The sequence below is a fragment of the Phyllopteryx taeniolatus genome, chromosome 14 (assembly GCF_024500385.1).
Source record: "Phyllopteryx taeniolatus isolate TA_2022b chromosome 14, UOR_Ptae_1.2, whole genome shotgun sequence".
NCBI classification, from domain to species: domain Eukaryota; kingdom Metazoa; phylum Chordata; class Actinopteri; order Syngnathiformes; family Syngnathidae; genus Phyllopteryx; species Phyllopteryx taeniolatus.
The window spans coordinates 22690216-22717262 of NC_084515.1; the positions used below are offsets into that span (position 1 = coordinate 22690216).

Sequence of the window (27047 nt, forward strand, 5' to 3'; positions counted from 1 at the left end):
AAAGACACGGATGAGAGAGTTTGATGTGGACGAACTTGACTGACCTGCACAATCCTGACCTCAACCCTGCAGAACACTTTTGGATGAATTAGCACAGAGACTGAGAGCCAAGCCTTCTCTTCCAACATCAGTGTGGAACCACCTCACAAATGCGCTCCTCCCAGAAGAGTGGCCCAATGTCATATTAAACGCTATGGATTAAAAATGGGATGCCACTTAAAGTCATATCTGATTGAAGGCAGGTGAGCAAATACTTTTGGCAATATAGTGTATATACACTTGGTACCGAAAGTATTCAGACCCCCTTAAATTTTCCACTCTTTTTTATATTGCAGCCATTTTCTAAAATCATTTCAGTTTATTTTTTTCCACATTAGTGAGCACACAGCACCCCATATTGACAGAAAAAAAATGGAATTGTTGACATTTTTGCAGATTTTGCAGTGTAGTGTTTTTGTATACATTATTTTTGCGACGTGATGGCGTTATTAAGTGGTGGATTAGGTCACTGAAGGCCCAGGTCCCAAACTCACCGCACGCCACTGACACAACTATAATACTGTGTACCGTACTGATGATAAAACAGAATACTTTTTCCCCCCCAAATGTGCTGCATGAATAGCACATGCTTTGACATTGACAAAATAAGTAAACCTCATGAAAATTGGTTGAGAAATGAACAAGTTATGTTATATTTCCAGTCTACCGTTGAACCTCCAATTCACACACCCTGATTTAACGGACATCGACTGCAGGGCCACTGTGGCGCCCTAAGTGAGATTTTATACCCCCCAATAACGATTTACATCAGCTTACAAAAAAGTTAAATACCAATAGTTTTTAAAACGTTTGCCCCCCCAAAAACAATCATACAACTAGCATGCTGTTCCAACATCTAATGGTACAAACCAAAGTATAGCACTCCGGTTTGTTATATGTGTTTATTGTTGTGTGTTGCTGTTGCGGGGTGGTTGTGAGCGCAAGATGTGTGCCGTTGTAATTAGTGCTCTTAATTCCAAGGGGCTTTGAATGCATTGCTCTGCAAATTGTGGGGAAAACAGGAGAGAGAGAGAGAGAGAGAGAGAGAGAGAGAGAGAGAGAGAAGACAAGCTCGAGGTGAGATTCTGCTCATAGTTCACCTTGAGCCTCTTCTTTTATTAAATTGCTTAATTCATAATAATAATAATACTAATTATTATTATTAAATAATTCATTATATGGAACCTGAACTCCCCGCCCCTCCAATTTTTTTTTTCCCACCCGATTTTTGGAGCCTTTTTAGCAATCGCTAACCCCTATGGGCAGGCCAAAATAGTTTCCAGTTGTGTAAGATATTTTTCCGAGCTCCTGCTTATAGGACACTAGGACACACACACACTAGCTTTTGTCTGTTAAAACTGACCACACTCTGTTATGAACACACGCACACGCACACATGCACACGCACGCACACGCACGTGCACTGCAGACATACTGATAACATTCAGACTAAGAACAGGCGAGAACCAGTTAGACAAGGAGTCGTTGAGTGAAATGACTGCAATCTGAAAAGAGGAGCCACTCGGCTTCAGGATCCCACGAGAGAAGGAAGAGAGTCCAGCGCGCTGTTTGCTTCTACCCGACCAAAGCGTTTCTAATTACAACCCCAATTCCAATGAAGTTGGGACGTTGTGTTAAGCAGAAATAAAAACAGAATACAATGATTTGCAAATCATGTTCAACCTATATTTACTTGAATACACTACAAAGACAAGATATTTTATATTGTTCAAACTGATAAACTTGATTGTTTTGAGCAAATCATTATTAACTTGGGATTTTATGGCTGCAAGAATTCCACCTACAAAGCTTCAACAATTAGCGTCCTCCGTTCCCAAACGTTTATTGAATGTTGTTAACAGAAAAGGTGATGTAATCCACGGCCTCGCTGAGCATTCCTTACAGCTGTTACTTAAACCGGTGCTGATAATGTCTGTTAGTTCCAGAATTGGCTGCTGTTTCTTCACTGGCGCTGTGGCGCAATGTAGGCAGAGATGCTGTTTGCACTCCGAAATCACTTCACAGACCCCTCTCCTATTGGATGGGCCATCTGACGCCACAGCGATGCCGGTCAACTCGAGTGGATTGTTGGCATATTGTTCAGTAAAATAGTTTAAGAAACCCAAATCTTTCAACGCGAGGTGAAGTGCCACGACAATAAACGCCCACTTTGACGAACGGCGTGGACATGGCATTCAAAATACAGTCTTAAAAGGCTTTTACGGACACAAGCACGCACACGGTAGGCGTGTACTGTCGAACTCCTGCGACTCACTGTACCGCTGGGGTTTGAGCAAACCCAGGTTAAGAAAGAAAAAAAAAATTAAATAAAAGTTGAACACATAGAAAAAGGTGAGCTCACAATGCCCAACCGAGTTCATCGAAAGTAGTTTCTTTAGTAGCACTGTGACACCACAATAAAAACAACATTTTTTTTTGTAATGAACATGAAATTTTAAAGCGTACACACACTGAGACACAAATACTAACCAGCTGTAAGATGGTGAGGTAGTGTTTCCACCAGAGATATCTGGTCATACGTGGGCCAAACGCAGCGAGACCATAGTAGAGATACATTGCCACATGCACCAGGGAGTTGAGCATGCCACACATGAAAGCTTTCAGCGTATATGACACAATGAGTACATCAATATTGTTGCGGCAGCTTTGCATATTTGTGTGTACTCACACTGGCCACCTGGCGTGTACTTTAACCCCAGCCAACAGTTCAAGATCATGGTGCTGTGATGGTAGACATGGAGGAAGGTCAGCTGGCTGTTCTTTTTCCTCAATATGAAAAACATCTGATTTAAGGGAAACGACACTAGCATTAGCCGCTTGCATAAATAGATGGCAGCTCACTTAATTTGCGTCAACACATTTAAACCAGCAACAATAATGTGACTGTCATACTCACTGTGTCACAGAACTCTACATATTTGGAGAGGTAAAACATCCAGCACACTCTGGCCATCTGTACAACACGGTCGGACACATGGAATTAGTATTAGTCTCGTGTCAATCTATTTAGCAGTGAATTAGGCACAGACTTTGAAAATCCGACGATACGTAGGAAAGAAGTGTGCTATTTAGGGGACAGTATTACCCTCATGGCCAGTAGACTGTCGCTGTAGTCGACTGGCTGGCACAGCAGACTGTAACGAGCCATCCAGGAAGCTGCCGTAAACTGCAAAGACAGAACTTGCCTTTCAGCCCAACTCTCACGTCTTCCTTACGAAAGGACATGCAAAAAAAAAAAAAAAATGGAACAAGAAAGTAAAGTAGCAATGATAAAAGAGTCAACTCTGTTGAATGTTAACGTGAAGACACTCAATGCCCTGGCACTCACACTAATCTCGCACTGCACGACTGAATTCACATCACACTACATTATTTGTTGTTTGCAAGTTCTACTTTAAAGCTGTCAGCATTTTACATTTGTATAACAGTTATGAATGTCAAAAAGCAATGGCTGACGAGGTGTCATTTCCCGTGCACTTGTAGTGGGCACAGTTCCGCGGCCTTGTGCTGACCTGTCACCTTGATACCACGGAAAAGCATCTAATTCATAATGGAGTGTTACTATGATACTAAATTAATTGGTTTAAAGTTTTACTTTTTGGAATGTACAATAAATCAAAAATCAAAAAGGGGGTGACAAACTTACCTGTCAAGCAGAAATGTTGCTAATTCCGCATGACTTCTGAATCCGCTCAGCTGCCTGAGGTTCCCTCAACTCTGAAAGCCAACTCCTATGTTCACCTGTGTTTTGCACAGTTGTTGGAAAACAAGGGATGGGCATTTTTTCAATTTGCCTGACGTGGATATTCTGCTATAGTTTCAGCAAAACGCCTCAAGCCTAAGGTAAAAGGTCAGCGTGAGGCTGGGTGCCATGCCCCGCTTTGTCAGTCATTTCACAGGCACACATTCTGTCTCTGGTTGTTTTTCCCCAGGCGCTGCAGTTTCTTGTAAATCAAGATGGGGCCAGAGGGGGCTGATTCCCCCCCCCCACAAATATTTTACTCATGTTGCATCACTGTGTGGTCATACAGTTCAACAGTTTTAACAAATATGACAAAAAGGGATTTTTTTTTGTTTTTTTAAATTGTGAAATCGCTCTTTAATAAAGGTTTTATGATGGCAACATTTTGACTTTGGGAAGGTGCGGCAAGTATTTTTTAAAAAGCTAAGTCTTTATTTGATTTAGCATTAAATATGTCGGCGAAGGAGGAGTGAGGCAGGTGGTCAGAATATTTTAGCTGGTCTTGGTTAAGTGCATATTATGGGCTTCGAAGAAGAGGGGGAGGTTCAGCACTATTTCCTGTTTGAATTATCATTGTAACAGCCCCTCAGTAACAAAGCAACCCCTCAGTCACATGTTCCAATACTTTTGTTAACAGGAAAAAAATGGTGGATTCATACCCAAAAAAAAATAAAGTTGCTATCTTTTAAGTTTTGTGTTTGATTCAGATGTTTATACCTGAAGGTAAATGTTGAAATGTTCATCTCTTGTCTAATGTCAAAACCGATTGTTTTTAGTCTACTGCAAAAATAAAGGACTTGACATAAGTCGTTCAAATACTTTTGGACGGGAGTGAATTGGTTGTTTGTATCTTTTGCTCCGTAACCTCTATGTTTCCATTTTTGTTGAGCGTTAAGAATAAATGGATAAAAGTTGTCACATATTAGTACCTCATAGAACATGTATGCAGACAGGAAGACCATAGTGAAATTGTAAACTATCAAGACAAGTTGGAGGTTGAAGGGCTCCTTCTTTGCCATCAGCTTCGGCCCAACCCAAACAAGGACCAGGTAGCACATAACTATAAAGGTGACGGGTGCCGGGGAGTAGACCAGCAGCCAGTTTTCTATCCTCTTATCTAGACAGAGAAAACGTGAATCAAGAACGTTTCTGTACAATATGTTTGTGCCAAATGAAAGCGTACCTCCATTTTCGAGCATTCCTTGGTAATAAAACTGGACTTTTTGCCAAATGGTGAGCTCCTGAAAACCCTGAATTGGAATAGAAACAATAATCATTGCGCTACAAGGTAAGCAAGCAATTAACACACATCAACGTAAATACAGTATTTAGGAAGGACTGAGCCAAGATTCCAACCCTGGACCTCTCGACTGTGAATCAAATATGTGAAACTCCACTCCATGTCTCAGTTGAGGCAAAATGGATTGATTGCACTGCTCAACTAGCAAAAGTGCTGTTGATTCAGTTTCAATTAGTGTGTGGTTTAAAGAACAACCACACCTCAACGATGAGAAGTTGAGCTCCATCCATGCAGACCTGGATGATGGCACAACTCCTCTGAGGAGCATTTTCCTGCCCAATACAACACTGCCATCGAAACAGGAGTTCAGAACATTTGCATCCCATTCCATCAACCAGAGATGGGGCGACACGAGTCAAATGAGTCGAGTCGAGTCGACTCAACTTGCCAGTTTTATGACGTACGACTTGCTTGCCAAATACTTCAGCAAGACTTGACTTTGACTTTCACTTGAACTTCATGACTTGACAAGTCATCTTGTGTAGAATTGGAAATCTGCATTTTTTTATTGAGACAGTTTGCCTTTTTTTTTTTTTTTTAAATGAAAGAAAAATTTTTTCAAAGTGGCATTGTTAACCTGTAGACCGGAGCTCTCAAACTGACGGCCCGCGGGCCATTTGCGGACCGCGAGACGATATTTTGTGGCCCCCACCTTAATATGAAAGTTTCATATTCGTGCGGCCCTCGAGTTTTCTATGAATGTCACTTTTACAGTGTTGTGTGCGGAGCTGACGAACCTAACAATCACGGTGGGGTATATGGCTCTCGGGGGCGTGACGTCGATCGGGCTTGATGCAAGCAGAGAAACATTTTTCAATGAGTGAAAGTTACAGCAGCGTTGCCACGGAGATTTTTCTTCTGTGCCTGTCTAGGCAAACGCGGACATTAGCCCCAGCGCGGTGTGTTCGCATCACGTCCAAAAAGTGTTTTAAGTTGCTGCCCAGCGTTACATTATACGACGTATATATAGGTTATGTCACTCTCTGAATAAATCAGTGATGCGTGCGCGGCGAGATAAAAGCAGGGTGGGGAACTCGTTGGTGTGGTCCGGTTGGATTTGTGTGGGCTTGTTTATCTTATCTTATTTTGTGTTAAAAAAGATAAAAAAGACGTTTGAGGAGATTGGATTATTTCATTTTTTTTTTTATTTGTAATTTAAATTGCGCGCGCGTGCATGTGCCTCGGCCAGACTCTGCCTCCAGCGGCCCCAAGGTAAATTGAGTGTGAGACCCCCGCTGTAGACCAAATGTATGCCCTGGGCTATAGAAAATCATCAGTGACCAGTTTGTCACGGGAGATTATGCATACACTTGACTAATACCATCATCAGCAACCAGTACAAAATCAATGCCACCAAATCTGTTTGCCTATGAGGGGACCTCTAAGGCGTTGACTGTACCGTATACTGTTAAGCAGAAGGACCTACCTCCATTCAGGTGGCTAATTCTTGATTATCCTCTTCAGCGCCAGTGCCAGTCAAACTCATGATCCAGTTCAAACGTCTTCATATGGTGGCAATCCAATTTCTCAAAGAAGCATTTCCTGTTTTGCAACAACAAACATGACATATTGCCTCCTGGTGACTGCTTTTGCTAGTTAGTACACTTTCAACTGCTCCATTTCCTGGTCACTACTTTTGCAATTATCGCAATTAGGGAGGCTCAGTATTGAAATATAAACACAATTGTGATCATTTAATCCAGTTCACAGACTACACAGAGGATAATTGTACTAGAAAATTCTAAAAATTTCCTTTATAGTGCTCTAACCTTACATATCTGTGGCATTGCAAAGCACATTCATGGGGAGGGCGTGGAAAAGTCTTTCCATGTTAAAGACACAAAAAAGTGTCCGCCCCCATGTAGCTAAATAATGTAACTAAAATATCAGGAACAGTATGTGATCCAGAACTATAGTACACCGGTATATAATACAGCAATGCTTAATTCAAGTGTGCTGTATATTTTGTTTTAGTGACACCAACTACCGGTGACAAATTCTTTGGTTGCACTTGACCAGTCGCATTGATCCTGAATCTGATTATCGCTCGGTCATCGTCAATCCAAACTGAAGAATTTGTGAGAAGGTTCTGCTATATTCAAAAACTGTACTCCGATTACATTGCATACAGTCACGGTAGAACAACACGCTTCAAACTCCATTTGTATTAGCTGTTTCTTTTTTTCGCAAGACATTCAACAGTACTGGTATAGTACATTGAATACGGCTTATGAAGGAGGTGGAAAAACTTGATATGTGCGAGCAAACTGCCCATACTGGAATGTCCCGCCCATACCGGAATCTTCCGCCTTGTCGCACACATCAGAATGAGCTCAAAGTCCTGAAGTTCATTTACATCGGATAGAATATGCTTTAGTTTCAATTTACCTTCCCTCAATGGTCATTTGTTCATGTTTTTGTCAGCCTTGCTACAGTGAAGCTGCCACAATGTTAGGAGATCAACAGAGGCACAAGAAACACAACATTTAACTTCATCCCGCAAATGCAGTACCCCCCAAATACAGGTAAGCTATGTCAACGTCACAACGGAACGTTTCAAGTCGTTTATTAAGAAGACAACAAAGAAAGCAACAAAAACGGACATTGGTTTGGGCCCAATAAAAGCCATGCGATTCTGATTGTTTTCGTACAGCAGAGTGACTAACACACATTAAGTGGGCATTATACATACAATATGTTGTCTTACCGCTGTCTACTGGCCTACATATTCTTTTTTTTTTTTTTGCCATGGACTTTTGACTATCATGCGGTTTGTTTGTTTTTTCAATTGAATCGTCTCTTCAAAATGTGTGCCCCAAAATCCATAATGCCTTTGTTGAGTTTTCTCAGAAGGATCTCGTCGCACCTTCACCACCAACGACACAGTACAGTTTGTCATTTCATTTTTTATTTTTTTTTATAAATGCAACTTCATTCAGTGTGTAGTACATTTGATTTCATACTCTCGCGTGTTGTTCATTTCACAGTGTATAGACCTTTTTTTTTGTTTGTGATGATCAGTGAAAAAAATAATAATTTCACAGTGGAAGATTGTTTAACCCAAGTAATGACATGTCTCGACTTGCTTGAAAATCAGTGAAGACTCGACGATGTTTGCTTGACTTATGCCACAGTTACTTGGGACGTGCTCGACACGTTAAAGATTAAGACTCGATACTTACGACTTGCACACGTGACTTAACTCCCACTTGCACGTCTCAGTACAGTAGTTCCTTTTAATGTTATAAGGTCATAATTACACGTTGCTGCTTTGCCAATACATTAAAAGCAAACCGCACTTATGGAGTTAATCCCATCCATCGTCTTGCAGGATCACATATGATGACGGTTTGACTGCATGTATTTCCTGTAAATTTAGACTGAACTTGCACAACTTTACAGCATTCAACTTTGGAGATTCTACTTTACTAAACCACAATCTACTTCTCTTTCCTTTGTAAGTAATAATAATAATAACAAAAAAACTACTTAAAACGGGAGTTTTCTTCGCTTTCCTCCTGCATTCCAAAAATATGCACGGTTAATTGAAGACTCTAAATTGTCCGTAGGTGTGAACGTGAGTACGAATGGTTGTTTGTTTACTGTCATGTACAGTATATGTGCCCTGCGGGCGACCAATTCAGGGTGTACCCCGCCTCTCGCCCAAAGTCAGATGGGATAGGCGACAGCACACCCGTGACCCTCGTGAGGACAAGCGGTTCAGGAAATGGATGGATGGATGCATGGATGATGTTCTTTAGGAATCATTCATTTATGCTGAATCTGTATAAAAATAGCCTACTATACACTTTTTTTATGATCTTGAGCTGAAATCATTTTGGAAACCCTAGTCTTGTTGAGTACAAATAACCTTAGGCCTTGTGAACATTTGCTTTTAATTCCATGGCAGCAATCTAAAGCCTTAATCTACATTCTGATCCTTGAAAGAAGAAAAAAAAAAAAGCAACAACTAAAGATTAATAATCAACTTAAACGTATAAATGACAAAAACAGTGACCTGAAACAGACATAGCCTTTCATCCAGAATACAAGTTAACTAGAATGTACAGAACCCAGAAAATGGCATAGAAGTCTTTGCGAGTGATAACGAGTGTGCGCGACTACTAACTTGTGGGCGTGAGATACATAAACCTCACGAAAATTCAAAAATGATACCCATTCATGCCGTTTCCAAGGAGTAGCGCACCAAAAACATTGTCAATGCGTAGGTGTGTGTTGTAAAACTAAATGTAAGCATTACTTTAGTTCATTACTAATTAATGAGGCACAGGAGAAACAGAAGGTTTAAAAAATAAACAGACTGAGGTGTGCTCAGCATCAATGCACCACATCATCTGCCTCTGTCTGAGAAACAGCACCTGTCAGTCCAATGCATCTCCCCTGACACATCCATCTGCAGCTTCCTGTAGCCAGGTTCCAGACTGTAGACTTCATTACGAGGAGTGCACACAGAGGAACGTCAGCTACTGTTTTCCACACACGGGGAGAAGATGCGAGCAGACACAGCACGAATTTGCTAATGCTTCAAATGAACTGAACGGATTTGACCCATTTTACTACAACTGTTAAGGATAAATGTCCAATACGATGCCAACCAAAACAAATAGGACCTAAACTGTTATCCTAATTATCATTTCCGGTATGAAGACTGTGATTCGAGGACTGTGGAGAGTGAGAGTGTTGACGATGCTGATGAAGATGACCAAGACTTTGAGTTGTATTCTGGTCCTCCTGATGATAAGACTGATTCTGGTGGCCGTAACGAAGATGATGATGATGATGGTCACGATGGCGGTGGTTTGTATGTATCTGCTCAGGAGTCGTCACTGTCGTTTCGGAATCGTCTGTATCCACTTGATTTGTGGGCGATGACGTGGTGTGGTTGACATTGTCTGGCAGCGAATCGTTCTTGGTGATGATGCCATTCACTGTAGTAAAATTAGTCTGGGGACGATAAAATGATATTGCTAACTATTGATCTGGTACTGTATCTTTCGGCCTCTCATGTTTTGGTCTTCAGCGACAGTAAATAAGGTGACCACAATATTAGAAACCGCTCTCTGTGTGATGCACTTGCTAACCCAATTAACCATTTGTTTCAATGATTGCATTATTTCAAGGATCAATGCATTGTGGTTAGTGTGTAACAATGCCAAATTTGTGGATGCGTGACTACTCACAGGGCAGTTGCAGATGTTTTTAAAATAGGTGGCTCTGATGGCAGCCTCAACATAGGGGAAGTGCAGGAAGCTGTATGGAAGCACTATATGGAATGTAAGGAGACCACACCTGGACAGGACATCAAAAGACACACAAAAAAAAAGACCTTTAAAAAAAAGGCGTTTCCTGATGTTGGAAATCCAAACAGTTGCGTAAGAATATTATTTTCTACATTTCTTATCGGAAGTGTGTGGCCGAGTGAAAGAGTGTGTCTTACTGTACTTCTGACAAGGAGGCTGAGTTACCTGTCGTAGATTAGGAAGTCATCTTTGTCGCCCTCCAGCGCCTCCCACACATCATTTTGAAAGGGATTCTGCTGATAAACTGGAACTTCAGGAGGTGCGTTTCTCTTCAGCTCCCAGTACATTGCTCTGGACAGAGGATCTCGCTCATTGACTATCATGAAGGACACCTCTGTCAGGTTGCTATGGTTCAGCTTGTCACGCAGGTCTCTAATTCTAAAGGTCAGGACAGAAAAATCACAGGGTCAAATTTCAATAAATGACAATATGTAATCCAGCAGGATGCAAGGTTATTTCTTGTGACTGATTCTCCCCTGGGCCGATTATTGGCTTCGATATTCGGCATTTTGAAGCATTTTTTTTTTTTTTTTTAAATCTGACAACCAATATTTAAAATGTATTCATTTACATCTTCAGTTAACTAAATAAGAGATGCCGAGGACTCTGGGAATATCTTTATTTGTTTATATTTTATTTGAACCTTATAAGAGCTGCTGCGGAGCTCCCTGCACTTTTTTTGTGACAAATTTGAAACAAAGATGTCTATCATCTACTGTATCAATCAATATTCGCACCACTGACTTCCAAAAAGTCAAAATGTTATACGACATGAAATGCACTTTCTTACTTGGAGGCCTGAGTGAGACAAAACCGTCAGCTCGCCTTCAGCAGTGCCACCGCCACCACACTTCCCTGCAATGCCTGCATAGGTGCCTGTCCCTTTATGTCCCAGTAGGGGGCAGGTTTGCAAATCCTGGTGCCTGCGTCCTCCCCCTCGACCAACAGACTGCTTATGGAGGCCAACAGCAGACCTGGCAAGGCCGAACATGTCCACAGCAACAGGTGTGAGGACATTGTCCTCACTGGCTGGTGAAACTGACCCGCCTGAAAAAGTACATTTACATACACTGTCAATTTATCATCACTCATCTATTACAGCAAGTTGAAACTATACATTTGGTTGGGAGACTGCAATGCACAGCAGCATGATTTTGGACGCCGGACAGTCTTACAATAATAATAATAATAATAATAACATTCCTTGTACTAAAGCAAAGCCCAACCATAACTGCTTACCTCTGTTGTATCCTTGCTGTCCTGTTCACCCAAACAAACACTTAGAAACACCTCAGCTGTTTTTGAAGCTTCTAGGTTGGACTCTTCCCCCAAATCAAACAAAGAGGTGGAGTGAAACACTGTCCACAAACAACGGAACACGTACGTAGCTAAAGTGTTTTGGATTTACAAAGTCCAAGGTCTGTGCCACATTCTAAACTTTCACACAAGTTTAAAAGTGGCCTGTGTACAACCTAATCCTAGAAAAAAAAAAAGCAACTGTCTTCTCACCTTTAGCTTTGATGATACTGGACAGACACCTGACAAATATGAACGTAATGATGGAGGATTGCTGAAGATGACGACTTGATGCATTAAGCACTTCATCACAAAAATACAGATGAGGAGGCAGTAACAAATGTACCAAAGTTGACCTTTCTGGCGAATGCTTTTGTAGTGGCATCATTCCATCATCAGCAACCAAATTTAGAGATTCCAGTATAAACTAGTTGATTGGTCCATTGTTATGTCAACTCTTTCAAAGCAGTATTGAAAATTTGAAAGCACCAAAAATCTTGTCAGATCGAGGCTTGACACGATATAGCGCTTTCAAAATACATGGCTTGAATACGCCCATATATATTACATTACTTAACATCCGCCCCGGCCGAGAAGTTGCAAATTTGACCTCCACACATAACACACAAATGTGCAGGACAAACATCATCTCTCATATACTCCACATTTATATGCGCAAATCCAATTTTGAACTGTGACTTTGTGGAAGTTGAGGCAAACTCCATGTGACTGAAAACGCACACAATTTGATCTTTGGAACAAAGCAAGAGGCCAAAATCAATGACATTCAGAACCAGAAGATCAAAGTGACAAACCCGTGCAGTTTTTTTTTTACAATAAATAGTACTGAGCATAGAGTACACAACGCAATTATACAACCAGTAGTTATTTACAGACTTGCTTGTCAGCATTACTACAAAAACAACTTAACTCACGATTACCTCAATGCAAATGCTATAAGCAATACACACAAAACCACAGTGAGAATACAGAATATTGGTCATTTTTGTAGGTTCACTATGCTGCCTCAGAACAATTTATGTTTGCTATATCACATTTATTTTGTCACAATCCGGATGCAATTGGCGTCAGCCTCTGTGATTTTTGTAGTAGGCACTACAACAACTACAACTCACTGTAAAATTGAGTACTTTAAAAAAAATAAAATAATCAACATTATGTTAAAATATTGATAGCAATCTTTATTTTGTGGCACATTTCGTGCTTCCACATTTAAGTTTAAATTTTGTACTTTTATTTTTCATCATTATGGAATCATTTCTGCATTATTGTGGCCCATTAACCGAATTCCATGGGACTGTGTATTCAATAAAGTTTCAACAAACATTTTGTGCTCATTGAGGGTTCTTTTGGTTTTCTACACAAGTCGTGACACACGCACACAAATGTATTTTGTGTTTGGTCTGCTATTGGTCATATGGCTCATACTGTTGCATGTTCAAGTTTCTGAACAAACCTTTTGCATAAACCTGTTAGCTACACGCCCCTGCATCTTGTCTCAGTTAAGGACACACCAGAAACCAACAATTTCTGAGGCAAACAAAGCCTTCACTTGACAAGATCTCACATATGGTTAACGAGTTCATCAAATAGCAAAGATCAAGACAAGACACCGAGAAGGTCTTCCTCCTCATTGTCGCCAACATTTTCTGTTGGGCTATCGCAGGTGGCCATGAGTCCCAGGCCCAGTTCCGCCAGTTCCTCACAGCTCATGTCCGTCGTTACCATGATTTTGGTTTCTAAGCGGTTACATAGAGTCCGGTAGGAGGGTAACGGGTAGCCCAGCTCTCTCAGGTACTCGTAGCCTTTGGTGCCGACTGCGCTTCGGATCTTTCTGGCCTTCAGGATAGTCTCCGGAGACCAGACGGCTCGGCGAGACCGCTTGGTGAGAGACAGTGCACGGATCTGGTCCTCATACAGAAAGTTCTGGAGTCCCTTCTCAATCCGGTCGAGCCGGTACAGACGCTTCTTCATCTCCTCTGCCTGACAAACACACACGCACACACACACACACACACAGATGAATAGCTGACAAGATTTGATTTGACATTACAGCTCCTGCAAATGTTTAGCAAATTTTATTCAAATCTCACTCGTTTTTTTGCTCGTTTTTATACAGTAATTCAAAGATTTGCTGTCGAAAACCAGGGTTTCATTTATTGTAATGCAATCCATTTATTTACCAATATGGAGTCAGTGCAGTTTTGTAATACCGTAATTTCTCATGTATAATACGCAAATCTTTCTGAAAAATCTTCAAGTCAATAGTGCGTATTATACATAAGTATAGTAAAAATTGCTTCACAGTGAAATTAGGTATATGAGTTAGTGGTTGGCGGATCGATCCAAAATATCGATACCAAATCAGTATTTGTTTCAATGTGCCCTGCGATTGGCTAGAGACCAGTTCAGGGTGTACCCCGCCTCTCGCCCAAAGCTAGCTGGGTCGTGATGGGATGATGATACCTCAAGGAAACCTGCAAACCCAACATCAGCCTGTCAAATAATAATCGCTAGCCCTTTTCTTAAAATATGATCTCATCATTGTATAACTTCATTTGCTCAATTGGTTTGCTGAGTTGTTTATGAGAAGTGTTTAAAATTTGCTTAAAACCTTGTTTGTGTAAATGCTCAAATGAGTTGGTATGTAAAATATAGCAAATTTGTCTGTAATAAAATTCAGAGTTAAAATGTTTGACTTATGTATGGAATTTTGTTAACAAGTCTTCAATCTTACGAAATAAAAGACTAAAAATGTATTCATTTATGCATTTTTATTGAGGAACAAAAGTTTTTGAAGTGCCTTTGCTCCAAGGCGATTTCTCCTCTCAGACACCAGTCCCGCTCCCTTACAAAAAAAACTCTTTCACAGGGTACAGATGAAGACAGTGAGCAGAAACATTTAAGTGTGAGTTGATAAATTTCAGGAGCTCCCTGAATCGCTCATTTTCAACAATGGCTGACAGTCTTTGATGATCATGTTGACCACAGCCTCATCCACACTTTGCTTGTTCGGAACTGCAAGCCAAAAGGAAATATTTTCTTACAAGCTTATTAAAGGACTGTAATTTTTACAAACAATACTACACAGACAAACTATTTTTGAAATGTTTTATTTTTTTGTGAGAACTTCAACATACCTGGGGTACTCACACGAGTATCTGCCAATTCTTCATTGCCATGCCGAGCTCTATAATGCCTCAGCATGGATGAAGTGCTCTTCTTATTGATGTAAGGTAACTCTGTGGAGCAGAGCCGACACTTACTTCACCTTCAATAAAATAAAAAGTTAATTTATTTGAAAACAATTCAATGCTCTTACCAGAAAAGAGCACAAACATATTTATTTAAAAAACGGACAGTAAACAATGCCCAAAGGAGAAAAAATATTTACCTTATTTGGCGTCAAAAGATCAAAATTATTCCAGACTGGGAGAAAACTTCTTGGACCGATCCATGAAGTCAGTGGAACAAGGTGCGGCCAAGCAAAAATCCAAAATCCAAAAATCCAACAGCAAAACTCCATCCGCAAGATGTCGGCACACTTTGTTTCCTTTTGTAAACACAATTCGCGGCACATCCAAACTTGCTGTATCGGTCACATGATTTTTTTTCTTGTGCGCTCGGCACAGTGCTGACGCACTAGTGTTGTTCGTCCCATCACTATACCTGGGATAGGCTCCAGCGCGCCCGCGACCCTAGTGAGGATACGCGGCAGTTTTGAAACTGCTAGTACTTGCCAGGAATTCCTGCAGCTCCTTCAGTTTTGCTGTCTGACAACTGGCAGCCTCCCTGACAAGTTTTCGTCTCATCTTTTAAGCAATTTTGTAGGGACGTGCATAGGGCTGGGCATTGTTAGCAACCTCACAATTTAAATAGATTTCAATTCTTCAGGTTGCAATTTGATTCGATGTTGATTTAAATGCTCCAATATCGATTCAGTAAGAAGTAGAAATACACAATTAAGAGTAAATTTTGGCAATTTTGAAATACTTCTTTCACATTTTTCAAGCAATACAACATCTGAAAACAGAAATTTGCACATTACTTATTTGTGCACATGGAGTGCAAAAGTTTTTATTTATTTATTTATTTTTTTAAACATGACGGCTGTGGATGAACACTGAAAATGTAAAGTGCATGTACACCTAAATAATGTTTATTTCCTCTTAGAAGTTCTAAAAAGTACAAATTGCGTACAATAACTTATTAGTACAAAAGTAAACATCATATATCTGCATTGAAAAAGTGCATGCATACTTAAACAATATTTCTTTACTTATTAGGGTTAAGGTTACTATTATTAGCAAGGTTTTTAAGTAATACCTAATGAAGTAGCATGTTTGCGGCATTCTGACAATTGACGCCACTTTCGTCGTCAAAATCCATTCGTATTTTGCCTCTGTCACCTCTGTCGCTATATTGCTCCCTGTATAGCTTCCTTTGCAGGGCTCCAGTCTGCAGAACATTTAACACTAATTCCTATTCATTAGAAATGAAACAAGAAGTGACTGTTACGTACAGAAGGGTCTGTCGCTCTTCCCGCCGCCTCAAACGACCCCAAAACTCCCGTCTTAACATTGTGTACACCTTCAGAACAGCGACTTCTGACGCGTTTTCATGATGGTAATGTGTATTGTGGTACGAGTATCTTTTGTCCATTTCCCGTATTCTAGATTTACAGGGGAATCCAAAATGACCCTCAACGTTAGATGTAAAAGAAAAGTCAATTGCTTCACGCTGCTGCTGCTGCTGCCAGGGCTACTTGCTTTATTCTCCATTTTGCAGTTGTTTGGTGGAGTGTGGCTTCCGTCCATACAACGCCAATTAGATGCAAAGCGCCTGTCACTGGCCAGGAGGTGAATCGATTTGTAGGATTGCTGAATCGATATTGAATTGCAACACACTGATGAAACAATATTTTTACCCACCCTAGATGTGCAGTTCTTGGAAATGATGATAACTGTCTTCACTTCGTTCCAAGGCATATGTAAAGCCTTAGAAATTATTTTGTATCCTTGCCCTATTTGATACCTTTAAAAAAATGATGATGCTGCAGAAGCTCTCTGCGGACTGTGGCTTTTGATGTATGTGACAAAGAAAATGTCAGAAAAAGCCTACTAGAGCAAGTAAGATTTATTTGGGGTGGCAGGTGTGTGAGGAATCCCATTTAACATAAATTTGAATATGAGTGGTTAATTGTGAACACAGCCACATTCACATTTATAAGAAGGTGTGCAACCACACGGTCATTTTACTTCTCAAAAGGATTTTTTTTTCCTTAAATTGAGAATAAGCACCGTAGAAAATGGATGGATGGAGTTGTACACGTTACAGGCCACATTAATGGTGGGAAAAGGTTTTAAAATGATTTATCGAGGTCTCATTGTTTGATATCCCAAAAAGCTGGCTGTTTAACAGGGGTGTGTAGACTTTTTATATGCACTGTACAAGTAAGTAGCCAGCAATTTGCCGTCATTAAGCCCTTTCTCACCTCCTTTTGCAGTTTCATGGTGTGCTGCATTTCTTTCTCCAGCTGTTTCTTCAGGAGGTGACATTGTGTGCAGGACTGCTGATCCAGAGCTGTCCTATCTCCATCCTCCTCTTCCAGGCCGAAGAAAGGAGTGCGTCTAGCATAGCCATGGTCGCCAACATTCAACTCCTTCTCCACTACGGACAGAATGCAACCACTAAGTCATGTGTTCCCTTTTTCTGCTGGTCACATGGTTTTGGACTATGTTATGGATCGAAGGAAATTTCCTCCCAGTGAGTAAAACCTCAACCAAGCATGCTAATAAAAGAACATTACATTTTTACATATGGGGAATCACATTCAAAGCAGTAGCCTCTTTTTACAATTGTATTGTAATTAGAAATATAAAAAAAAAGATACATAGGAGGCATCCGGAATGTGCACGTTTCTGCAACTATTTTTCATGAGCGCTCACCCGTCGGCCATTAGCTTTGCTATGATTCGAAATTTGAATTGCAGGTAAACAGTGTGGCATCGTCACGGATGTAACGACCAATTCAAAAACAAAAACGTCATATCACATAAGCTTTCAAAACAAAAATAACATTTCTGGGTGCGAAGTGAGATCCAGCCAGCCACTGCCAATCTGTACCAATACAGTAACATACTATGCCTTCACAATATATTGTTTGTTTTTTCTCGAGAGGGAAAAGGAGAAATGTGTGTTGGTTTTCATGTTAGATGTATTCTATCCTGTATTTTTTTTAACATCGCAAAAAAACATTGCAGGGTTAAAGAAAATCTAAATATTGTTTAGCCCTAGAATATACATATATATTCCTGCCTAGATTTCACACAAAGCAAATTTGTGATTGAATTGAGAAGAGATCATCATTATTTCAGTATATATATTTTTGATCACATTTTTATTCGCTTGTGTGCCCTGTGATTTTTCTAACATGCCACAGCTCAACAAAGGTTGAGTTACACTGTACTAATATATTTAAGATTAAATCTGTCTCACAGTTCTTAGGTCCTGGGTTCAAATCTGGCCTCCCTGTTTGGAGTTTGGATGTTCTCCCCGTGCCTGCGTGGGTTTTCTTCGGGTACTCCGGTTTCTTCCAAATCCCCAAAACATGAATGGTAGGTTGACTGAAGATTCTAAATTGTCCGTAGGTGTGAATGTGAGTGTGAATGATTGTTTGTCTATATGTGCCCTGCAATTGGCTGGCGATCATTTCAGGATGTACCCCGCCTCTCGCCAAGAGTTAGCTGAGATAGGCGCCAGCACGCCTGCAACGGTAAAAGCGGTAAAATGGGGTTGGGAAACTGACATTGAAACATAGATCTTAAATTACTGCACACAAAAAAACATGTGAGACCCGTCAGGGTTAAACTACACACATTGTGCCGTGATCAAAAGATAAAATAAATGTCATTAAGTAGATGTAGAGTACAGTAGAGAAGAAGTTACCTAGCTCAGGTTTCAAGGGTAGCATAATAAACGGAGCAGTAACCGCAGGGTATGGAGGGTCTCCAGCACTGAAGAGAGTCGGGATGGCATTGGGCTTCAATTTCTTTCCTCCTGCTGGAGACTTTGCCAATTCTTCAAACTGACTCGGCTCAAAATGGTCCTAGAGTATTAAGAAAGGATTAAGCAGGGATAATCTAAATGATTGAAAGACTTTATATATAAAATGACATCACAGTGTTGAATGCAAAGATAAGGTGTAGCTGAATGACTGGCACACATGAAAAGATGACCCTCATCAGCAACAAATATGTTTTATTTATTTAAATAAAATCACTGCCCTTGAATATTTCCCACTAATACATCACTATCATTATTATCTCCATCAAGGTTTTTTTTTTTTCCCCCCAACTAAGCGAATGACTCACTTGACACAGTCTCGAGTGTGGAGTTGGTTCAAAGTCACGTCGGCAATTTACAACCCATTTCTTCTTCCTGACAGGGTCTTTGGGGAATCTAAATAGTTGTTTCCCTATGCTGGTTGAATTGGTGCAGTTAGGAGCCGAGCATCCACCCATTGCACACGAAAAAAAAAAAAAAAAAAAAAAAACCTGCGTCAATGTTATTATTTTTTGGTTATATTAACAGACAAGCTCGGTAAATTTTCATCATTACTTTGTGGAAATAAAACTTTACGTTTTTGGAACAAAAATTAGTTCTTCGTCTAATATTAACTCACTCACATAACAAGGCTGTCCAGCAAATGATTTGTAACGTATTAAACCAAATAATACAAAATATTCACATACAACTAAATGTTTCCTTACTTTGTTTGAGCCAAAATGGCGACCTTCGCTTAGCTAGTTGAGTATGTGACGTAATTTATATGTCCGCAGCAAATGCCTGATTAAAAAAATACACGGGAAAAAAACCCCACGTTAATGTAGGAGATAGCCAGAATAAAGTATGAAATACATGAAATAATAACAATTATAATGATTATATTGCAATGTAATGAAGATATTATATTGACATCTTAGATAATAATGCAAATAAACGTTGCGGGTAAAACAGGCTTATGGTAAACTCTCTACGAGTATGACACCACAGGACCCGTCGAGCACGTTGTGTCCATGTTTACTTTCCCATTCAAAATTACCTACACTTAGTCGGCGCTTCTTAAAGTGATTCTTATTGAGTTAGTAGCTTAGAATGAAGACAGCTGAGGGTTTGCTCAGCGACCGCAAGTAAACGTAGAAGTGACCAAGTGCGGTATTCCTTTTCGCTGCCAAGTAGCTTTCACTTGGCGAAATGGCGTCCGCATTTGTCGTCCCTGTTATTGATGTCCAGAATGGCAATTTCAAAGAACTTTGGCCTGCTATGGTGGTGGCACTTAAAACAGCTTCATTCGTTGCTGTTGATACGGTAAGTGAATGAGTACCACAGTATTACATAATCCAAAAATATGCTGTTCGTTACGTGGGTAGTGAATCTGGACGTTCACAAATAAATGACCCGGAATTATTGCGAATGATTGTTGTAGGAGCTGAGTGGCCTCGGAAATAGAACGTCATTGCTTGCAGAGTGAGTTAAAAATGTCCTAACGCTCCCACTTTACACATAAAATTCATAAGATTGTTTTTTAAATGTATTTATTAATTTTGTTAATATATTGTCTTTAAAATTGCGGTTCAGGTCTATAGAAGACAGGTATAAAGCTATTTGTCATGCAGCCCGCTCTCGCTCCATCCTCTCCTTGGGAATTGCCTGCTACAAGAAGTTCAGCGATAAGGTGCAACAACATGATGCATTTTCCAATTGCTGTAAAATGTGTGACATACGCGTGTGTCTCTCGTATGTAGAATGTAAAATCGCATAAGCCCAGCTGACTGGATCGCTTTGGTTGTGTTGAAACTTTAAAATCTGCCCTCCTTCCTTTTTTATTTAGGCTGCAGACACACACCTGGTTCAGGTGTACAACCTCACCTTACTGTGTTCGGAGGAGTACATAATAGAGCCCCAGTCGGTCCAGTTCCTGGTACAACATGGATTTGACTTCAACAAGCAGTATGCAGAAGGGATCCCGTATCACAAGGGTAATAATAAGGTAACGATCCCATTTGAGCCTGTCCAATTTTCTTACCTGCCAGTCAGAAGCTCACTGGTCTTCGCACGTGTCACCTTGCAGTCATTCAACTGCATGCTGTGGAGCCAAACATACCCTTGGAATTTGTGGTGAAGCTTTGTTTCATCAGATTATAGATATCACAAGTCCTATTCCCTTTGTGTGTGTTATTATTATTATTATTTTTTTTTTATTGCATCTTACTGAATGGTGTGCCTATGGTGTTATGTGTTTTGCTAGTGTTAGGAATTGAACTACATGAGTGGCTTTCCTTTTATATATTTTATTTGATTTTGAGTTTGGCTTTCTTTCTCTTCTTTGAAAGGGAGGATCAGACAATCAGGGTGTTCATATCCGGGCTTTATTTACTGAGCTACTGCGTGCAAGAAAACCTCTGGTGCTCCACAATGGCCTCATTGATATTGCGTTCCTCTACCAGGTAGGATGTGCATACTCACGGTTTCATTTAGGGATGTCCCAATCCAACTTTTTCACTTCCGATCTGATAGCGCTATTGCAGCCTTGAGTTTTGGCCGATACGGATATTGGTGCGATCCGATTTCAGCAATCATCATACATAATTTACTTATTTTGTAGTATGGATCTCGGAGATTGGCTTGGGACACCCCTAGTTTCATCCTTTCTTGTTTTTTGATACTACATTAAGGTGAGAGCCTCCTAAACAGGTAGTTTCCGGAACAGGTTGTTAATGGTTGGTTTGGGATATCAACTCTTTGGCTGCTTTTTCAGGATGTAATAAGTGACTGTATTACAATTATTATTTTGTTTTGTTTGTTTTAAAAAAAAATTTAGAATTTCTATGCACAACTACCAGATCGTTTAGCCACCTTCACAGCCGACCTTTCTGAGATGTTTCCTGCTGGCATCTTTGACACTAAATACATAACAGAATTTGATCTTCGCTACAGTGCATCATACCTGGAGTATGCCTATAAGAAATGGTGTGTATTTTCTTACTGTATGTTTATGCTCATAGAAAAATCTTGCTTTGAAAAAGTCATGGATAAGTTGTAATCATCTGTATGCTGATACCATTTTTCCTTTGTTTGGCTTCTTGCCTGCATTTCTCTGCTCCTTCTAGTAAGTTGGATAATAGTCGAAATGTGGCCTCCGGTGAAGCTGGTGGTCGTGTCTACCTGGAGTTCTGTCAGTATGTTGGCACCATGTCCCGCTATGTGGACTACAGATTTTGTCCAACTGGGGCCCCTCTCGCGGCGCAGGCTGACATCTGCCAGCCCTTCTCGGTGAGTTTTACCTAAGGTTTGATCACATTTATTTTAGTCCAAGTAAGTAATAACGTTCTGGATGTAATGCTTGGTTTGAAGAACATTGAACGGGAATCAGTCTTGAGTGTACTCATCTGAACTTACATATTAGGTAAATACAGATTGTACACAATATTAACCGCTTCCATTCCTCACTCCAACTCTATAAAAAGCATATAAAATGTTCCAAAATTAATTTCTGTCAAGTGCGGGATTGATTTTCCACACAGGGAGGCTGAAGCCGGGATACTTTTTTGTATGACATGCACTATTTTTAAAGAAACTTGCAAGTAATCACTGCAGTAATTATTCAATTGCGGTATTGAGGAAATTATCTTAATTAAATCCAGATTATGACTTTTTATGTGGTCGGGCAATTCACCTCTCATGTTATCAGCTCTCCTTTTCTGAACTTTTCTCTGTTGGTTTGTCTGGCAGTCGTTTGGTTGGTGTTCAAAGGGCACCAAGTGTCCGTTGTCCCATGACACGGACCTCATCATTCTCCAAGATGATAACTCCAAGGAAGACAAGAAAAAAAAGAGGAAGCGTCAGAAGAAGAAAAAGAGAGACCAGGAACAGAAAGATTGCTCTATTTCAGAAGGCGCTCCCCAAAACAAAATGCCCCATTTGGAATTGACTCCAGAAGACGGCCAACAAGGGGCAACCGAAGGGTGCCTGGAAGGAGCAAATTTGATAGACGGTAATAGAAACGCCCAACTGCATGAAGGGGAAAACCTGAAAACAGAAAGCGAGGAGAACAAAATATGTGAGGACAACGCAGAGTCCACAAAGACTGAAACGACCACCGGAAGAAGTGAAAATAAGGCGGAGTCGGGCACGCACCGGGCTGGGTTTGATGCCTTCATGACAGGTTATATATTTGCCTACTCATGCACCCTGGTGAAGGAGCGCGAAGCGAATATGATAGGGCTTCCCAACTCCATCAATAAGGTCTATCTCAGTGGCAAGGCAGCACCGCTCAACATTGTCAAGAGTACCTTCTCCAAGTCATCCAAGGCCCATGTGCAGAAGATGGAAATGGTTTGGGGAAGCAAGCAGTAGAGGATAGTTTAATAACTTTTTAAAAATGACATTCAGACTGATACGGGCTTTGGTATTCTTGTATTTTAATTGGAATTATGATTATTATCTAAAACAACTTGCTGAAAATAAATGAGCTCTGTCTTATTTTTTGTTTGTTTTGTTTTGTAATGAGACAAATATTTGTAAAATAAAAATATCCCAGCATTTCTGTAGCAGTATTTTTTCTGCACAGAGCTAAAACATTGTACTCGACCTAAGACATATACAGTATCGACATTTGTAAATGATTGCGGTTGTAGTTTTTAGTGGTGTATTTGAGACGAGTTCTGAATCTTAGTGAAGTGCAACAAACTCTCTTTCTCTTTCTCTTTCTCTCTCTCTCTCTCTCTCTCGCTCTGTCTATATATATATATATATATATATATATATTTTTTTTTTAAAAGGAGTACAATTACAGGTAGTACCAGTTGGGACTTTTAACGATTCCAACAAACAAGACCCACTCCAGTACATTATACTGTTAGGGTTACGCAAGCTGCCATTTACGAAGCCAAAAACCGACTGAGCCACCATCCGCCCATTTTAATAAATCCACCAGCACGCTTTAACAGCCCGGCTAACGAATGTGCCTACGGAGCGGCCATGTTGGGAGGGTCGACTTTCTCATCAAAGGTCATGGATGGACATTGAAATTAAAAGTCGAAACTTGCTAATTTCGAAACCTATTTTTCACGAGGTTTACTTGTTTCTAAACGCGTGTGCTATGAACACTGAACATTTAGACCCCCCCCCCCCCAAAAAAAGCTAAGAAAATACACACATGGCGTTGTGTTTCTTTCTTTTCTCCTTCCACACACATGGAATGCGCTGACGACTTTGCCCTCACTCGTTGAGCGTCACCGTAGGCACGCAGCTTAAAAGGGGCGTATCGTAAAAACCTATTCATATCTGTGTGCAAAAAGAGGAGGCAATTTCCGATATAGGTATGAACACTAGCTAAGCCAACGCGCTGTATCAGCCGGGCAAACCGCGTGTCGAAGTTGCAGCCATGTTGGAGAGGTCGACGTTCCCATCAATGGCAATGCATGAACATTGAAATTAAATCGCAATGTCTAGACTAACTATTGTTTTGCTGTGGTTCGCACCCCTATTCCCCTTGTCCGTTATGTCCCTCTGTCTGTCCCCTAGACCCCCTTTCTGTCCGGTTGCATATTCAGTGAACATAATAATAATAATAATAATAATAAAATAAGTAGCTGTAATATTTCAAACTCCTCCGACACATAGCAAAACTGTTCCAGCACAAAATACTTACAGATGCACCATTCTACATGGCCATGCAGCTGAACAGGACAGGTTGTTTGGATGGATAGATGGGTGGATGAATAAATAACTTGTTCGTTTCTCAACCTATTTTAATTGTATTATTGCAATTATTATTGTAATTTTGCGTCGTTTTAAGCAACTTTGCCCTCCCTAGCTTAGCGTCACCGTCGGCACGGAGCTCAAGATGGCCGTGTCCTATCTACCGCCACATATCTGTGTGATTTCCGGCGTGAGCGCGTTGCACAACGCACATCGACAGTCGTTACGCCGTCACGCTACGGATCGAACTGTATTGTACTGTATATATTATGATAGCCGTATGGCTGAATAAAGTCCTATTTCTGTCGTGAAATCACAAAAAGCAAAAAAGTGCCTTCCGCGAAATGGAAAATGATGAAATCGACTACAATATTGTGTTTCCAGATGAAGAGACCACCGGTGAGCAGCGTCCATTGCACCTTCCACCTGTGCCGCACGAGGCCATTGAGTTATCTTCGCTTTGGGGCTTTCGACGCAAATGTCGCGACCCCTTCGGTTTCCACTCGCTCGGTCGAGATGAGCGATGTGATGCCGCGATGCACTGATGCTCTTGCTTCCTTATTTTTTTTTTTTTTCCCCCCAGAGACACACTGGCAGGGCACAAAAGAGCCTGTCGTCATATTGCTGGGATGGGCAGGCTGCAAAGACAAACACCTGACTAAGTACAGCTCCATCTACAACGAACAGGTTCAAGCTTGAATATCTTCAATGTATTTGTGCGTTTTCAAGCTCATTTGCATCCTTCTCTTTGTGTGTGTGTCTGTGTGTGTGTGTGTGTGTGTGTGTGCGTGTGCGCTCGTCCCCCAATATAGGGATGTGTCACCATCCGTTACACGGCTCCTCTCAAGACAGTATTTGTCTCCGAGTCGTTTGGATATAAAGAACTCCGAAGTACGGCCCTCAAATTGCTGGAGGTCCTCTACGACTACGAGGTGGAGCGCAGTCCGGTTTTCTTCCACGTATTCAGCAACGGCGGCTTCATGCTGTACAGATATATGGTCGAGCTCTTGCGCGAGGACAAACAGTTTCGTTCCCTGTGTGTGATCGGCGCCGTTGTGGACAGCGCCCCCGGTAGTGGGGATGTCCTCGGGGCGGTGCGGGCGCTGGCAGCCACTTTGGGGCCTAAAGTGAAGCCTATTTTGAAGTACCTCCTGCTCGCCCTCTTCGCGGTGACCGTTTTCCTGTTACGAATCGTGCTGTACCCCTTGACGAAGTATGTGCACAAGAACCACTACGACGCGGTCCAAGAGAGGCCGCCCGCCTGGCCTCATTTCTTCCTCTACTCTCGCGCCGATCAGGTCATCAAGCCGAGAGACGTCAGGCTCTTTGCAGACACGCTCGAACTCAAAGGCGTTCCCGTAGACAGTTACGATTTTGTCTCCAGCGTCCATGTGAGTCATCTCCGGGAATATCCGGAGCAGTATACACGCGAGTGCCGCAATTTCCTGAGCGCTTGTATGAAGGAGGGCACAGATGAGGCGCACGCGACCAAGAGACGGCGGGTGCAGGATCGGTGAATCGCAAGCAGAATTCTCCGGGGTTGTTTGTTTCGGAAAATCGGACATGTACCGCAATTGAATTCATCTGTCTTTCTCTCGAGTTGCAGTCATTTTGAAACCATTCCCTCGCAAGTGTTATTTTATTTTGCCTTTTTAATAACGCGACTGAAACCTGTAGTCGATTCACACCGTATGAATGGGACTTACGATATTTTTGAGGAGGACAAATGACTGCACTAATGTGGTTGCGCAAGTGTGCACATGCTCTTATGACTGAGCTCATAATTAACCGCCGTGCTTCACTCAGTACGATATTCATTTTGGTGACGGACGATATTGTGTTGGCGCTGAACGTACCGGGCAAAAAGTTCAATCTCGATTTTATCGGATCATAAAACATTTTGGCACCTTTTGTTGTTTTTGTCAAATGAAACCGAGGTTGAAATCGAATGTTGACTTATTACAGCCACTGTTTGTGTCCTTCACAAATAGCGTCTTCTCCTGAACTAATGTGCCTTCGGTGAATCAGAATGCTAATAAAAGATCTCAACCATACTTGCTTATACTGTAATTTGTACAGAATTACACATTCCGCCTTTTATAAAATCAAGAAGGTATTTTATTTCAGTAGTTTTATTCAAAAAGTTAAACTAATCCATTCACAACAGACCAAGTGAAATATTTTATGATTTAGTTTTTGAGTCATTTTAATGGTTATATCTTGTAATTTACAAACCCGCCACTAGGGGTCAGATGTCACTGTTTTAAGCCAAGTTAAATATTGAGGACTGCGTTGGCAAGGGACATCGGGCATTAAAAATTGTCCGAATATAAAATGCAAATCACAGACTTGATTTCCATACTGGATCAGTCGGGTCCCGATTTAACGATGGCAGCGAACGGTGATTTTGACCTTTACAGGGTCCAGCTAGAAATGGGGCTTCTCGTCGAACATCAAGAAGAGGAGCGGTAGACCGGTTGGGGGACAGAGAAGAGGAAGGCTCGGATTGTTGGACTGAGAGAGGTGGAACATTGAGCAATGAC

At 41.0% G+C, this 27047-nt stretch overlaps 5 protein-coding genes across 19 annotated transcripts in view; 2 read left to right on the forward strand and 3 right to left on the reverse strand.

Annotated features, from left to right (window-relative positions):
• Positions 1-6870, reverse strand: part of LOC133488791 (elongation of very long chain fatty acids protein 7-like) — a 13102-nt gene extending 6232 nt beyond the window's left edge. For 2 of the 10 annotated variants that reach the window (XM_061797131.1, XM_061797132.1), the window contains exons 1-7: positions 6529-6862; positions 4986-5052; positions 4732-4919; positions 3146-3226; positions 2957-3013; positions 2729-2843; positions 2530-2657 (exon numbers count right to left, since the gene is read on the reverse strand). In XM_061797131.1, the coding sequence (XP_061653115.1) occupies positions 2530-2657; positions 2729-2843; positions 2957-3013; positions 3146-3226; positions 4732-4919; positions 4986-5052; positions 6529-6534 (642 nt within the window). In that variant the 5' untranslated portion in view covers positions 6535-6862. Of the gene's footprint in view, positions 1-2529; positions 2658-2728; positions 2844-2956; positions 3014-3145; positions 3271-3706; positions 3802-4731; positions 4920-4985; positions 5053-6528 lie in introns of those variants that run through there. The other 8 variants (XR_009791743.1, XM_061797122.1, XM_061797129.1 and 5 more) reach the window with 8 other exon arrangements.
• Positions 6871-8981: 2111 nt separating this feature from the next.
• On the reverse strand, positions 8982-12228 carry selenop2 (selenoprotein P2). Of its 2 annotated transcripts, none has more exons than XM_061797763.1 (5): positions 11663-12228; positions 11214-11470; positions 10589-10801; positions 10304-10412; positions 8982-10067 (listed from the first exon to the last, which is right to left on the reverse strand). In XM_061797763.1, the coding sequence occupies exons 2-5, from the start codon at positions 11438-11440 to the stop codon at positions 9747-9749; spliced, it is 870 nt and encodes a 289-aa protein (XP_061653747.1). In that variant the 5' UTR covers positions 11441-11470; positions 11663-12228; the 3' UTR covers positions 8982-9746. The 2 variants fall into 2 exon arrangements, with proteins under 2 accessions (XP_061653747.1, XP_061653748.1); XM_061797764.1 differs by having other exon boundaries at positions 11214-11478.
• A 141-nt stretch (positions 12229-12369) lies between these two features.
• On the reverse strand, positions 12370-22087 carry si:ch73-382f3.1 (uncharacterized protein LOC100151273 homolog). Of its 5 annotated transcripts, XR_009791808.1 has the most exons (8): positions 21967-22087; positions 20828-20887; positions 19113-19221; positions 18688-18847; positions 17235-17410; positions 15135-15293; positions 14881-14982; positions 14521-14758 (listed from the first exon to the last, which is right to left on the reverse strand). XR_009791808.1 is itself a non-coding variant. In XM_061797760.1 (6 exons), the coding sequence occupies exons 2-6, from the start codon at positions 20884-20886 to the stop codon at positions 13340-13342; spliced, it is 888 nt and encodes a 295-aa protein (XP_061653744.1). In that variant the 5' UTR covers position 20887; positions 21967-22087; the 3' UTR covers positions 12370-13339. The 5 variants fall into 5 exon arrangements, 3 of the variants coding, with proteins under 3 accessions (XP_061653744.1, XP_061653746.1, XP_061653745.1); XR_009791807.1 differs by having other exon boundaries at positions 14517-14758; positions 14881-15293; XM_061797760.1 differs by lacking the exons at positions 14521-14758; positions 14881-14982; positions 15135-15293 and adding an exon at positions 12370-13723.
• Positions 19817-23343, forward strand: toe1 (target of EGR1, exonuclease). The gene is made up of 8 exons (XM_061797759.1): positions 19817-20109; positions 20228-20268; positions 20380-20476; positions 20633-20791; positions 21135-21248; positions 21623-21771; positions 21912-22074; positions 22534-23343. Exons 1-8 carry the CDS (start codon positions 19996-19998, stop codon positions 23155-23157), a joined length of 1461 nt encoding a protein of 486 aa, XP_061653743.1. The 5' UTR covers positions 19817-19995; the 3' UTR covers positions 23158-23343.
• A 1352-nt stretch (positions 23344-24695) lies between these two features.
• tmem53 (transmembrane protein 53) lies at positions 24696-26558 on the forward strand. The gene is made up of 3 exons (XM_061798366.1): positions 24696-24903; positions 25088-25191; positions 25317-26558. Exons 1-3 carry the CDS (start codon positions 24849-24851, stop codon positions 26019-26021), a joined length of 864 nt encoding a protein of 287 aa, XP_061654350.1. The 5' UTR covers positions 24696-24848; the 3' UTR covers positions 26022-26558.
• The last annotated feature ends 489 nt before the right edge of the window (positions 26559-27047 follow it).